Source organism: Sprattus sprattus (genome assembly GCF_963457725.1).
Source record: "Sprattus sprattus genome assembly, chromosome: 1".
Taxonomy (NCBI): domain Eukaryota; kingdom Metazoa; phylum Chordata; class Actinopteri; order Clupeiformes; family Clupeidae; genus Sprattus; species Sprattus sprattus.
Genome location: NC_137920.1, coordinates 39,512,137 through 39,527,646, shown reverse-complemented (window position 1 = coordinate 39,527,646; position 15,510 = coordinate 39,512,137). Strand labels below are relative to the sequence as shown.

At 40.2% G+C, this 15,510-nt stretch overlaps 1 protein-coding gene across 2 annotated transcripts; it reads left to right on the top strand.

The window, feature by feature from the left end:
- The first annotated feature begins 429 nt into the window (after window positions 1–429).
- gga3a (golgi associated, gamma adaptin ear containing, ARF binding protein 3a) lies at window positions 430–15,235 on the top strand. Of its 2 annotated transcripts, none has more exons than XM_080848224.1 (17): window positions 430–472; window positions 1,048–1,132; window positions 1,520–1,595; window positions 1,693–1,791; window positions 1,930–2,053; window positions 2,200–2,303; window positions 2,514–2,594; window positions 2,747–2,884; window positions 3,130–3,211; window positions 3,383–3,493; window positions 3,679–3,954; window positions 4,481–4,569; window positions 6,575–6,783; window positions 9,223–9,512; window positions 12,778–12,947; window positions 13,071–13,181; window positions 13,702–15,235. In XM_080848224.1, exons 1-17 carry the CDS (start codon window positions 433–435, stop codon window positions 13,810–13,812), a joined length of 2,196 nt encoding a protein of 731 aa, XP_080704350.1. In that variant the 5' UTR covers window positions 430–432; the 3' UTR covers window positions 13,813–15,235. The 2 variants fall into 2 exon arrangements, with proteins under 2 accessions (XP_080704350.1, XP_080704349.1); XM_080848223.1 differs by having other exon boundaries at window positions 442–472; window positions 1,527–1,595.
- Window positions 15,236–15,510: the final 275 nt, after the last annotated feature.

Sequence of the window (15,510 nt, the reverse complement as noted above, 5' to 3'; positions counted from 1 at the left end):
GCAGGGACTCTCATGCAGCTATTACACAGGGTTTGGTTGTATTCTTTTCATGAAACGTTTTCAACAACTTCACTAATATGGTTAGGTAGGTGGTATTTTTATTTTATTTATTGAAATTTCAGTCTGTCATTTTACAAATGAACTGCCCTCCGATGGGACGCAACCACTAGGGGCGTAGGTTTTCACTTTCCCTACTTATGATGTTAAAACCATGTCAATATTATTATATATATTTTATAGCCTACACATTATCTGGGCCTCATAACATCAATGTTACTACTTCGCTTTTAAAATTTCAAAGGTGTCGGCAAGACTGACTTTTAGTCCTTAGCAGAGAACTAGAAGAGATTCGGTTTTCATGGTCTAGTCATGTGCGCATAGAATGTGCGCATAGAATGTGCGCAGCCATCACATCGTGACTTCACAGTAAATATGGCGGATCCGGAAGGAGAGTCCTTAGAATCCTGGCTAAGTAAGCTACCAAGCAAATATTTTGTTATGAGAATATAATTGAGTGGCGAACAGAATGATGTGTGATTTTTAGGAGAAGCAGCATATTTCCTTGCTATCTTTTAGATCTATTCCGTCAGTTGTCCTGCCTAAAATGACAAGGTTTAACTTGGCTTAAGATAGGTGCTTCTCATCAGAGCATGCTCGCCTTGTTTGTAACGTTAATGTAAATGCAGTGGGAGGTTTGGTTAGGTGACGTTAGTTAGCTAGCATGCGTTAACAGAGATAGTTTGAGCCACTTGTTTGACTCCTTTGTTAACAACATATTTCGAAAGTTGATGTTAGAATTATGTCAATAGACAAGTTACCGAATTTTGCAGCAGTTCTCAAAGATCAACTGAGCCAGTAACAGTTAGTGTCAGCTAATTCGGAGATAATGTCAACTTGGCAGATAATTGGCACAATATCTAAACGTCAGATCACACTCCTGACCCCCCCCCCCCCCCCCCCCCCCCCCCCAAAGTTGTTGCACATAATGTATGTCCATTTTCACATTAAAGTAGTTTGTGAAGAGTTCAATCTATTTTTATATCTTAGACAAGGCCACCAACCCCTCCAACAGACAAGAAGACTGGGAGTATATAATAGGATTCTGCGATCAAATAAACAAGGAACTTGAAGGGTAAAGAGGTTTCTTGTCTTGTATGCACCTATCACAAAATCGCTTATTAGTTTGTGTTTAAATTCTAAAAAAGATCTGAACATCACGAAATGAGATGATGTCACTCACAGCGATGTCAACTTGCATGGCGTTAGATGGAGTGCTTTCATACGCTGAGATAGACTGATGTCAGTTTAAAAAATACCGAAAGAAAGTTTCAACACATTGTATTATTAGTTCGTGTAGTTATGGAAATTGAAATTGAATGAAATGCAATGGTCAGTCTGTCTTTCTGATACAGACCACTCTCTCCTATATATTTCACAATATTGACGTATCCTTACTCATTTGAGCAAAATCAGAATGACCTTGTTGGATTCATAAAATGTATTTTCCCGTGTTTTGAAGTCCACAGATCTCAGTGAGGTTATTAGCACACAAAATACAGTCTCCTCAAGAATGGGAGGCAGTACAAGCATTGACCGTAAGTACTGCCAAAAAGGTAATTATTTTGTCCTAGCTCTGGAGACAGAAAGTTTGCACTGTCAAAACAAATGTGTATTTATGCTGTTATGTTTCAGGTTTTAGAAGCTTGCATGAAGAACTGTGGGAAAAGGTTTCATAGTGAAGTTGGCAAATTTAGGTTTCTAAATGAGCTAATCAAAGTTGTTTCACCAAAGGTAGGCATTTTCAAGTACATTTGAAATGTTGTATAATTGCATAAAATATAATTGTATAAAATAATGTAATTACTTGAAGTAGAATGAAGTAGTAAGCATTTCAGTATTTAGGCAATTGTCTGTGTTTTTATTTTGTAGTACTTAGGGGAAAGAGTATCAGAACAGGTGAAGACAAAAGTTATTGAAATGATATACAGTTGGACTGTTGCTTTACCAGATGAAGCAAAGATAAGTGAAGCCTACCAAATGCTTAAGCGGCAAGGTATGTGTGTTTGTTATGTCTTGTTTTTACTAATTAGAATTTTCTACAATTGCAGATTGCTTAAACAGTTTTTGCTAAGCTGGTGTTATTCCCTGTGTAAGAAGTAGTGGGGGAAAACACTGTGAACTCTGTAACTCTTTTGCCAGGTATTGTTACTGTAGATCCTGATGTTCCTGTGGACACAACCTTGATCCCCTCACCTCCAGCGAGGCCGAATAATCCAGTATTTGAAAATGAGGAGAAGAGCAAGGTCGGCACTGCTTTAACGTTCACATACATGCAAAATAAGAACACAACATACCATATTAGGTTTATATTTAGGTGTCCCATGAACTGCTTTAAGATTGAAGGTCTGGTTCTCGTGGAGTATGGGACATAGTTGTGCATAGTGGAGATGGTTGAGATAGTTGTGCATTGTTGTTGAGAGCCAAAAGTAAGCCGTGTGGTCCTGATTGTGCAGCGGTTAGCTGAGCTCCTGAAGAGTAAGAAGGCAGAAGACTTGCAAGAGGCCAACCGGCTCATTAAGAACATGGTTAAGGAGGTGAATACAGCCATCTACCTTCCTACCTTCCAGTTTAACTTCATTATTTTTTTTAAAGTTTTGTTATATATATAGTAGCAAAGAAGTTGTACTGCAGTGCAATAGCATTAATTACAACGGTTATTTGTTTTGTTGTCTTTCTCTGTCTCCAGGATGAAGTACGAATGCTAAAAGCTTCTAAACTCACAAGTACGCTGGCAGAAGTTAATAACAGTGTGAAACTTTTGAATGAGATGCTTAGTCATTTCAACCAAGATGAGTCTTCTCAGGCAGACAAGGAGCTCATCAAGGCAAGATCCCTGCATCATCAGTACAATTCATTCACACCATAGCCTAAGCGCTAACTGAATGATAAGCAAGAAGCCATGGGGTTTGGAGCAGATAGACCCTGTGGTGAGACGGCAGCATGATAGGATTCAGTTATTGTTCAATGTAGGCTGAGTAATGGTAAAAAACCAGCCGATGATGTGAGCTGACTGTGTTTATGAAATATTTTAGAAATTTTAAAAATGATTTTTGTTTTCGTCTGTTTAAGGAGCTACATGATGAGTGTGACAAACTCAGGCGTGATGTTTTTAAAATGGCTACAGAAACAGACGACAACGACAACAGTTTAGGTACAGTAAGATGATGTCATTGGACACAGCACAGGATGCGTCCTCACCTTTATAAGTAAATTCAGAATTAAGTGTTTGTTTATTTGAAGCACCCCTCAGAAGAGAAATCTGATGTATCACTAGTTTCTCCTTCAAGACCTCACTTTTACCGTTATGGTCTTTCCAAAACAGGTGATATCCTGCAGGCCAGTGATGATCTCTCACGTGTCATCAACTGTTACAAAGAAACTGTGGAAGGGCAGATGGTTAACGGTGATACCCCTGGATCTTCCATGTCTGAGCGTAAGTACAGCCTTTCAAGTTCAGGAAGTAGATTGTAAAGAAATGGAAAATCCAGTACATATGAAACATGCATAGAACTGGTATCACTTTTAGCTTTTTCTAAGTTTTCTTAATGGAGAACAACCCCATTATACTTAATCTTTTTTCAGCCATTAAACAAAATGTTTTGCTCTTGTTTTGGACAGGAACAACTGATGGCAGCAGTTCTGAGATTCTGATTGATCTGGCTGACTTGGATCTTCAGAGTCCTCCACCTTTGGAGCAGACACCATGCCCCTCTGATACCTTCCTTCCAGACCTGCTCATGCCCTCCTCTGCTCCTTGCTCTCTTCCTCCGTCTTACAGCCAACTTTCTGGCCTACAGCAGTACTGCTCAGTTGGTGAAGGGCACTGTCCTAGCCCCGCAACTGTCCAGCCCTCCACCTCTCTCTCCTTATTGGATGAAGAACTTCTCTCCTTAGGTAAGGATGGCCACTTGAAAACCTCTCGAAGTGTATTGACTAAATTAGTTCATTGTCATATTAGTTGAATTATTTAGGTCTGTCAGGCTCTGATGACATCCATCAGTTTGGCATGGTTCTGCCGAGTTTGACATCATAACATTGTGTTTTCAAAGAAGATATCATGGATACAGCAACTGTCATTTATCCATTCTTCAGCTATTTTGTCTTACAGCTTTAGTTCATGGTCAGGCAATTTATTTTAATTCTGAAGATTCCATAACAAAAATTGTCAACATTCTCGACACAATCTAGCTGTTATCAATGTAGTTTATAACTTGGTCAAAATTAGTTTGCATATACCACCCTCTGTAACTGGGGGAAAACAAGTTAAGTGTTCTGTAACATCCCACAGTCAGGAACCATGAATGACAGAACCACAAGACCAAACCAATCCATCAAGACAGAACCACAGAAAATGCACCTCTAAGCCTCGGCCTGACAGACCTCTGTTATTCAACTCTAAATTATTACTACTCTGTTGCAGGCCTTAGCGATTCAGTTAGCAGTCTCAACCTTCAAACTGAAGAAAAACCAAAGGACGATGACTTGAACAATCATTGGACAGCTCCACAGGTAAAGATTCATGATCTCCATAGATGCTTCATAAAATATGAATAGGGGAAGGGACCCAAATCAGACCAATCTGCTTGGTAAGGAATCTTGATCTTAACATTTTGCTTTGGTCATTTTAGTGACTCAAAGGATAATATGTTAAGCTATTACTGCAAGCAGCAGTAAGGGGACTAAGCGGCCCAGCAAGGCATAGTTGCCATGGAAACTTGATGTCGCTATGTCAGGTGTGGTGTCAGTGTATATCAAACAGTTGTTGAGATATGACCTCACTTCCTGTTTTGCGGGTTCACCACCGATTGTCTGTGCTGGACGAACGCTTAAAACTAAAAAAGTTTTGAAACTTTTTCATAAAATCCAATACGGCAGAATTTGACGTCTTGGGGTGCGTTGAACTCTGCTTGATCCAAGGAATTAAATGGTTCCTCATTATTGATAACTGGTAATACAGTTATACAGTTCAGCAAAAGTTATGTGCTTAAATGCACTTCCAACTTCAACCCCTTGGTGGTGCTAGAGTACTTAAAATACGGACATGAAACTTGGTGAAAGGCATCAGGGAACTGACCCCAATCAGTGTGCCATTTCAAAGGGAAGAGGTAGTCTAATTTCTGTGACTTGAATGATATGCTCAGTCAGCAGTAAAATAATGTCACCCATGATGTAGATACACAATAATGACATATCTTGTTATTGTTGTGCTTCTCTTCCCCTATCGGTGGGATATCCCATATCATCAGTATATGTACACATAGTCATCAATATTCTTGTGTTACCCAAATGAATACCTTATGTCCACTCTCTCTCCCGTTGATCCAATGTTCAGCTAAACAGGCCTTCACTTATGGGGTGCCAAGTGTAACAGAGCTTATTTCGCAGACAGAACGCGTTCTGTGCTGCATGCTGTTCCACTCAAAATAGGGCCCAATGGGTGCCAATACTCCTGATGGGTTATGACACATGTCAATACAAGGGACAGAAACAGATACGCCTAGAAATACTTTCGATATCTCAGTGTCTGAACAATGAACTGCCTAATTATCTAAACATCATTCTCACTATGCTATGGCCTGCCACAGGCTATCCAGGGGAAGGGGTTGGAGAGCCCCTTGGGATAAAGAACCTGGATTAGGGTGAGGGAATATAATGGGATATGAACCTTGGTCACCTTAAGCACCCAAACATTTTGCCACAACAGGCTTCTTCACATAATACAGGTTAATTCACATGTCCCCATGTAGTCTGTGTAACCCCCTTGTTTGCAATTTTTAGCAGCCTCAGACAACTCCTTTAAAGCTCCTTTGAGTGAACGTCCTCTAAAACAAAATCCAATGGAAGTGCTGTGGTTGTTTTAGCTACAAAGCCTCTAACATCTATCTCCACTGGTCTTGTCTGTGCTTCCAATTGCATTCCCTCTCTTGGGCTACCAGTTCTGTATACTTTAGTTTCTTCCTTTCAAAGGATTCCTCAATCCCATCTTCAAAGTGAATACATTAAGTAAATAATGTCCCCGCACTCGGAATATAGCGCCAGCATGTCTGGTCTCATAGCAGTGACAATAATACACTGTGGAATTTGCCTTCCGACGTCAGCCAGCAAATCTATAATGAGTCCTTTTCTGCCCCTCTTGCAATACTACTGTCCCTGTCATTAACCTGCAAACAAACAACCATTTTAAAACCTTATTATCTCCATGTGTAGCGAGCCCTGGGTCAGGCTTGTTTTACAACCACAGAATATGTCTTTACGGGCCAACAGTCTTTCCATAATTTGAATGTTGGCTCCCTCCATTTGTATCCACTATTAATTCTGTATATTTCATGTATACACCTTCTTTATTTTAATCATGTATGCATCATGTACATATGCCACATGTGTGCTACAGTTCTATCCTCTGAAGTGTTTGAATTCATCCGCTTGCTCCTGATTCTCTGTTCTCCCTTTCTCTCCTCCCTTTTTTGTTTCTCCATGAAATCTCAAAAACTGTGGCATCTCCAAACGTGTACAGAATCAGACTTCATTGCTTGACCTCTTGGGAAGTTCACCTCCTTCAGACCCTGTGCTCCCTGTGAGCTCCTCAGATTTGACCTCATTCTCTTACCCAGAAGCCCCAGCGGCAGCTCCCTTTCCTTTCCCCAGCGTTGCTCAGTCGGTGTCTGTCTCCCTGAACCAAGGCCTGCAGGACCTTGCTATGCTTGACCTGGGAAACCCTGACAGGTACACATCAGGTTCATAAAAGACGTATAATATATAGTATATAGTGTACGGTGTGTGTGTGTGTGTGTGTGTGTGTGTGTGTGTGTGTGTGTGTATTATTATATGTATATTTAAGCAATATAGCACGAGTGGGAGTGGGGTAAGTAAGGGATAATCCCACGGGTGGTGTTTGGCCGTAGCCACCGAGGCCGGAGGCCGAGTGGCGTAGGCAACAACACTCGTGGGATTATCCCTTACCTACCCCACTCCCACTCGTGCTATATTGCTTTTATAAAACAATTACACAGTCAACAAATTAACATTTCAACACGAAGTTATTGTTTAAAAATGGTTTATTTATACAAAAAATTGTTCCAATGTCAATGTCTTGGTTTGGAATTATAAGAATTTTCAATTAACGGTTATCATCAATGCGCTATAGAATATTTCATCGCGGAGTGATTTATTATTAGCTATGAAAAGTCCCCGTCGGTATGTTGACGGATAATCTATCGCATGGAACGTCTCTCGTCCAATCAGAAACAGCTAAATAACGTGATAGAACCCAATTGTTATGGGCCATTCTACCGAATTTGTGTAATATGCAGTCCCTCAACAATAAAAACTATTTACAAAACAATTAGGTATTTAGGCATAGATATTTAATTAGAAAATGTTATGGTCTATATAAATCCAATGCATTACATGAGATAGTGATAAGCTAAATATATACAAAATCATCATTTATAGGGTACTTTCTATTGGGAAGTAGCTGTCCCCGACCCTGACATCTAAATTTCAATGCCTTTAAATAACACTTTTCAATTTTTTTAGATTTTTTTCAATGATTTAATTTCAAAGATCTTTATGATTGGGTTGAAACAGAACATGGAATATTTATATTTATTGTGGGTTTAATTTTTAAATCAATTAACTATACTCAAAAAATCATGTCCCTAGTTTTCATGTCACTACCGAAACACAAGAGTTTTAGTCCATTGGGCTGAGCCTGTGTTTTAGCCACGACCCTGCATTTTTTACCATGCAGTGACACTGCATCCCTGTCCCTCATGGTTGAATGGTAAGTAGCTAAATCCCATAGTTTTTATATAAATGTGTTCCAAAGTCTGAAAATCGACGTGTAACCTTAAGAATTGTCACTACCGAAACCCATGTTTTCTTCAATTAAGTAAACCTTTTGGGGTTTCATGCAAAATCTTATGTTTGTATGTGTGTACACCTCTTCAAATATTTGTTTGCAAGCCGTGTGCTTGCTAGAATTCTTTATTTATGCTTAAAGTTAGCTAGAATTATCACTACCGAAACAGTCACTACCGAAACATATGGTAGTGACCTGATGATTTCGGTAGTGACAAAATGAAATGGTAAGTAGTTAAATCCCATAATTTTTAAATAAATGTGTTGTGTGGACTAAAGGGCGGCCCAGAGCACCTTTTGGAAGATTTTGGGAGAGAAATGAACATCCATCCAACAGTGCAGTCACTTCCGAAACACTGGATGTCACTACCGAAACAGTGCAGCACTACCGAAACACAGGATGTTTTGTAAAAAATTAAGTATATTGAGTAATCAACTAAAATGTTATGATACGGATTGGATTAATGTATGTTCAATTTCATCAATCAACTCTGGAATCAATATGATCAGTATTTTGCATTTTACAAAGAAATATTGCACTTAGATTTTGATGAATTGTATAAATTGAACTTGAAAATTTGGTAAAAAAATAATTTTTATGGATTTCATTGTGAAAACCTTCAAGAAATATTTGTAAAAATACTCTTCAGAGAAGGGAAGGAAACACAATCTGAACAGGTCAATAATAATACTTTTTTACTATAGTAAATGTGATGTTTCGGTAGTGACAATTTTTGGAAGAGGAAAAACATTCCAACACATTCTGAAAATACAATATAAAAATTGACTGTTCTTTTACTAGATATTTGTACTTTAGATATGGTACAATATACATACGGACAAAGTTTTGGGAATAAAACATAAAAAAAATCTAAATATTTCCGACCTGACTTTGCACCAATTCGGTAGAATGGCCCATATAGTATGGGATATTAGTAAGTGTGCAAACATAATTTATGCCCCCAATACTTACAGAACACTTATGGAACTATCGAATAGCATACAGAATGTATTAACGATGCCCCCATTGGATATTTTACTTCCAAGTCCCTGTAATGTTACATGTAAAATAGTGTCGTCAGAAAAAGAAATGTCCATGCTACTCTCCTTAATGTTATGAGGCCTACCAACTTTCAGTATGCTTGCAGGGACTTGCAACCAGATCCTGTTGAGATAAGATCAGTGCTGATTACAATCATAGTATAACATACCTGACTGATCTGTGGTACTTTTGGTGCACTTGAGAGTTGATTGAACAACTGAATGTTAATGGCTTGATGTATCTAAATCTCTCTGTTACAGTTTGTGTGGCCTGGCCACCGCTGGCTCCCACTTTGGGATGGGAGAGACTGCTGCAGCCCCTCTGATTTCCTCCTTCTCCGCTCCCATGCCCACACCTGCCCTCGGCTCTATGCCCGCCTCTCTTGCCACCTCTTTCGTTAAGAGCCAGGAAGTGGGTGGGACTCCTCCCACTGGAAGCCCCCATTTCCGGTCCTTGTCCCCCATCCTCCCCGTGGGCCAGGAGAGTCCTGCCAGGGGCAACGCCATCTCCCTGACTAACGTCTTTGTCCCTTTGGACTCCATCAAACCAAGTAAGTCACAGGGAGGGTGTGCATGTGTGAGGTAAATGTTTGCGTGTGTGAAGTAAATGTGTGCGTGTGTGAAGTAAATGTGTGCATGTGTGAGGTAAATGTGTGCATGTGTGAAGTAAATGTGTGCATGTGTGAGGTAAATGTGTGCATGTGTGAAGTAAATGTGTGCATGTGTGAAGTAAATGTGTGCATGTGTGAAGTAAATGTGGGCATGTGTGAAGTAAATGTGTGCATGTGTGAAGTAAATGTGTGCATGTGTGAAGTAAATGTGTGCATGTGTGAAGTAAATGTGTGCATGAGCATAGGAGAGGAGGAACAAAGAAATTGTGGGTTTATGGTTTGTTGGAATGATAAGTCACTGCCAGCAAGCTACAATCTGACAAATGATGAAATAGTAACAGCCCAGTGTGTCATTCAGGGTTGAATCCCGTTAGATCAGTGTTTCTCAAACTTTTTCAGACCAAGGACCACTTAGCCAATAAAAAAACCACATAACTAAATAGAAAATCCCCGGAAAAACATGCCTAGACCTGGCGCCAGACAATTGTTAAAGGCACATGAATTTTGCGGGTGGGCTCTCCTTTTATTACGTACCGGTAGGCTGGTTATAGATATGACATTGCGCAAGGCAAAGCATCTGGAACCCTGCTCCATGCGTGACTTGGTTATGTTACAAACTATAGTTCGCTCACAGCCTCATACTTCCATCACACACTCAGACAGGCCAATGTATCACAAAATACAACGATGCGGCCGACCACAGTAATTCAGTACCAGGCTAGCCCAATGGAATTAATACATGCATCCTAGTAGACATAATTTCGGAAATAAGAGATGTCCTTATCCAACGTCACACAACACAGAATATAGTTATCATCTTGTTGTCTCCGCAGCGGGGGAGAAAAACGCTGTTTGAATGCAGCTCCACGGCGGGATAATGCCAAATAAGGCTGAACCATCCCGTCGTTGCCAACTTCTCCTTGTATGTGTCAGAGGCTTTCTCACTTAATTTTCTTTTCATAGTCGCAGTCTTAAGCCACCAATCCATGACCTTGTTAATAGATTAAGCAACTCTTTATTAGATTAGGCTACTGGCTGTGTTCTGTTCGTTCTGAGTTGTATGTTAGAAATGACGTCGCGGACCATTACGGGGCACTGGCGGACCACCAGTGGTCCGCGGACCACACTTTGAGAACGACTGCGTTAGATGTATTCATTTAGAAGCTGCTTTTGTCCAAAGCGACTTACAGTGCAGATATACATTTCCATCACATGTGTCATAGTCTATGGGTGCTCCCTCTGACTCAAACCCATGAGGCTGGTGCTGTTAGCACCATGCTCTACCAGTGGCTCCACTAGTTGAGTTTAACACTATATTGAACTTATATTGAACTTTGACCTACACACTAATAGTAACCATTTCCTCTGACTCATACTCATAATAACCATTTCCTTTGTCACAATAACCATGGAAACCCACAAACCCACACATTTAGGGCCCTAGTTTTACCAAATGGCACTAGGTGGAGCCAGAGGGGCCTGATCTTATCACAGTTTATCTGTCTCATGTTTTACTAGGACAGAACAGTTTATCCGTATCGTGTTCTACTAGGACAGAACAGTTTATCCGTCTCACTTCTACTAGGACAGAACAGTTAATCTGTCTCGTGTTCTACTAGGACAGAACAGTTTATCCGTTTCATGTTCTACTAGGACAGAACAGTTTATCTCTCTCGTGTTCTACTAGGACAGAACAGTTTATCCATCTCGTGTTCTACTAGGACAGGACAGTTTATCGGTCTCGTGTTCTACTAGGACAGAACAGTTTATCCATCTCATGTTCTACTAGGACAGAACAGTTTATCCGTCTCGTGTTCTACTAGGACAGAACAGTTTATCTGTCTCGTGTTCTACTAGGACAGAACAGTTTATCTGTCTCGTGTTCTAGAAGGACAGAAGAGTTTATCCGTCTCTAGTCTTCTAGGACAGAACAGTTTATCTGTCTCTCGTCTTCTAGGACAGAACAGTTTATCTGTCTCATCTTCTACTAGGACAGAACAGTTTATCCGTTTCATGTTCTACTAGGACAGAACAGTTTATCTGTCTCGTGTTCTAGAAGGACAGAAGAGTTTATCCGTCTCTAGTCTTCTAGGACAGAACAGTTTATCTGTCTCATCTTCTACTAGGACAGAACAGTTTATCCGTTTCATGTTCTACTAGAACAGAACAGTTTCTCCGTCTCGTGTTCTACTAGGACAGAACAGTTTATCTGTCTCATGTTCTACTAGGACAGAACAGAGCAGATATGACTGAGTGGTTTTTATAAGGGTTCCCTACTGCAGCTGTGATTATATGCTGAAAACAGCTATAATTTTTTTTGTTTCAGTACCAAGGTCTGAAGCTGCAAATATGTTCCAGTAGACAGATTTAGATGATTACATGGAATGTATATTGTAAATCTAGGCCTTTAATAAATTCTCCAGAATGGACATGTTTATGAGATGGACTACATGGATAAATAATGTTAGCTCATGGAATCTAAGTGAGCAGAACACTTTTTTTTGGCTCAGAATCAAATACCCTAATTTACAACATAAGACACTTGGAAGGGATCTGGCTTGGGCATTTTAAAACATGTCTGACAAGCTACAATTATGCCTTTTAAAAGTGCAACTGGTGAACACTGTTCAGAGCCCACTGTGAATATTGCCATTGTCTACATTGTAATGTTATCAAACGCATTTAGTCTCAAAGGATTTTTCGGCAATGCTACTGGGTGACAGTGGTAAAGGAGGTAGAGAAGTTGTTTATTAATCAGAAGGTTGAAAGGTCGATTCCCTGTCGAAGCGTCCTTGAGCAAGACACTGAACCCCTAATTGCTCCTGATGTGCAGTGTGCCATCGGTGTAAAATGTGTTAACATCATTGTATGTCGCTTTGGATAAAAGCGTCTGCTAAATGACGAAATGTAAATGTAACCAAACCTTTTACTAATTAACTTTTGCTTGGCTCTGCCCACGTAGAGCCTTTGATCATCCCTTTACCTCTCTCTCTGAAGCATAATTTATTATGCAACAGTGCGCAAGTACTGCTGTTTCCAATTCAGAAGTGCTATTTCAATCTGTTAAAACCGCTTATGAGACTGAGTGTGTCTGTTAAAACCTCTTATGAGACTGAGTGTATGTCTGTTAAAACCTCTTATGAGACTGAGTGTATGTCTGTTAAAACCTCTTAGACTGAGTGTATGTCTGTCCACTCTTTTACAGGTAAAGCGTGCCCAGCGACGGCCTATGATAAGGACGGTGTGCGTGTTCTCCTGCACTTTGCCACTGAGTGCCCCCCAGGTCGACCTGATGTCCTCGTCATTGTGGTGTCCATGTTGAACACAGCGCCCCTGCCAGTCAGTAGTGTGGTCCTGCAGGCTGCTGTGCCTAAGGTATAGTGGCACCTATCTACTCGGACAGCTCTAACTCTTTTATACTTTAAACCTTTCGACCTTTAGCGTCTTAGTATGGCCATGTCTAGTGACTCATTTGGACTGTCGTTATTCCTCTGCTAGTCAATGAAGGTCAAACTCCAGCCGCCCTCGTGCACGGAGCTCCCTCCCTTTAACCCCATCGTACCCCCTGGAGCCATCACTCAAGTCATGCTGCTAGCCAACCCCCTGAAGGTAAGAGCTGCACGTGATGGTCTTTGCATGTCGATTACACATTCTAGTCATTGTATCCTATTGTATTGTATAGGTGACTTCCTACTTAGAGGCCATGCATTATTGAAATATCCCGGTACATAGACCGTACCAATTGGACAAGTAGACCGTTACAGACATATTATTTAGGTTCACCATCCTGAATCATGCAGTGGATAAAATCTGTGACAACAACTCATGTAATTGGGACTCACTGACACAGTAAGGAAAAGGACTAGCTATTTAGATTTTTTTTTTAAAATGTGATGTACTGTCTTACTGAAGGAGTTGGCCCTTATGGAAGCAGGTGAATGGCAATCTGCTTTAAGGTTTAGGTTTAGACCCTGTACAGAGCCAGCTTGCATGTATAGCAGTTCATCTTACATACATTCACATCTTTTGGTTCACTTGCAGTGCCAAGGAGTCAATATCTATCGTTTGGCAGCTATTTTCAATAATGTAATGTAATTCCCATAATGTTCTGTTTGTCCCTATTGTGAAGGAGAAAGTAAGGATGCGCTACAAGCTGACGTTTACCTTGGGGGAACAGCCACACACCGAGGGTGGAGAGGTGGACCAGTTCCCATCTGCAGAGAAGTGGGGTAGTCTATAGCCAACACCTCCTCCCAGACCCAACAGCACAGTGTAACACTCACATCCAATGATGAGAGATGGAGCCTCCTGTCACGTCATTACAAGGGGAAAACCCTGTGTGTTTATGAATGTCTCGTGGTTTTAGACCATAAAGTGCTATTAGCAACAAACATGTCATCACAAACGGTTGTCCTGATGTGGCATAATGTTCAGGGTCATCTACTTTGTAAGCTCGTGTCAACATGTCGTGTCATTTTCCTCTTGCCTGGCTTATGTAGAGGTACAGGACATCCTTGCTTAACAGATACCCATTTCTCCACGGTGCCACATTGTGTGAAAGTACTTTTGGTCAAGAGCTTGACTTGGTCAAGAGGACTAAGAGTGCCATTAGATCATGTGTCAGGGAACCTTGTGGTACTTGAGCTGTTAAGCCAAGCAGCACCTACACACCATTGAGGTTGGTGGCTGGGGACAATTTGGCTGTGTGTAGTCTGGGTCATTAGCTACCATGTACATCTTTTAGTACCTCATGTTTTGGATGATCCCCTGTCCTGTCTGCTCATCAAGGACAACCTGGAAGGTCAACAAGCTGTACGTTTTTTGATATTTCTAGCCGGTGTTTTATTTATTTGAATTGTTTAGTTGCTGTCAAATGTTAATATGGCTATTCATTACCTTTACGTGCTTTCATATTTATTTTGGCATCTTTGTAAATGTCATTGTAGTGTTGGATATATTTAAATGCATTGTTAACCTTGTACTGTGATGATCCTCTATTCATAGGTGGGTAACACAGTGTAGCCTTATCATAAAGGAAGATAAGTCCTTTTTCTGTTACTGATAATACTAATACAACAGTGAACTAATTGCTTAGGGTTATGCGTGTTCATTGTAATGGTTTACTATATTCCCTCGTCGTTTTCAACAAAAGGTTTATTTGGACCATCGTTAACATCGTGGTGTGTGTGTATCGAAAACATCCTCTATATTTTCTAACATCTAAATCTGTTCATTTTAGTTGTCCCCCATTTTGGCGTCAGCAACATCTGTTGAAGTATTACTGACGTGGTCACTTTCTTTTTCAGGAATCGGACTGTCATTGTGTTCCGTTTGCAACTTCTAGAGTGTAGAATTATGTTCTGGTTAACAAGCACACTTACCTGCGCAACCCCTAGGTAGCCATATTTGGCAGATTATAAACTGCTGTATAAGGCACACACATCTATACTATGCTGTAGTCTGTAAGCTTGCAATTAATGTATTGTATGCTTACAGATGTTTTTATGTTCCAGGCACTTTTTCTCTCCTTACAGAAGCCCCAATTGGCATGTTTTTATGATTTCCTTCTATGACATACTACTGTGTATTTCAACGCATTATCTAATAAATATGCTTATTAAATGTGTGGTTCTTAACTAGAACTAGAAATGTACCTAGGTACTACATGGTGCATGGCAGATTAGAGTTTTCATTTTAAGATGACCGGAGTCTTTTCGTCCTTTGTTTTTTGGGGGTGTATAAATGGTGCATATGTTCACAAACTATAATATCTGTTATGTTGCAAGAACCTCTTCTCTCAAGTGATAAGGTGGAAAGTTGGCCCGGCATATTGATCTCCCGAGTTAAGAAATAAATGCATCCAATAAAAAATAAATGGCTGAAATGGTTACATCATTGTATAATCTATGTGGCATGTTTGCAAACTGTATTAATATTT

What these genes read in the sequence shown, in the direction of transcription:
- gga3a (XM_080848224.1), top strand. Translation starts at nt 433, where the DNA reads ATGGCGGATCCGGAAGGAGAGTCCTTAGAATCCTGGCTAA. An exon ending in CAGACAAGGAGCTCATCAAG is followed by an intron (nt 2,885 to 3,129) that starts GCAAGATCCCTG and finishes CGTCTGTTTAAG; the next exon opens with GAGCTACATGATGAGTGTGA. An exon ending in TGGATCTTCCATGTCTGAGC is followed by an intron (nt 3,494 to 3,678) that starts GTAAGTACAGCC and finishes TGTTTTGGACAG; the next exon opens with GAACAACTGATGGCAGCAGT.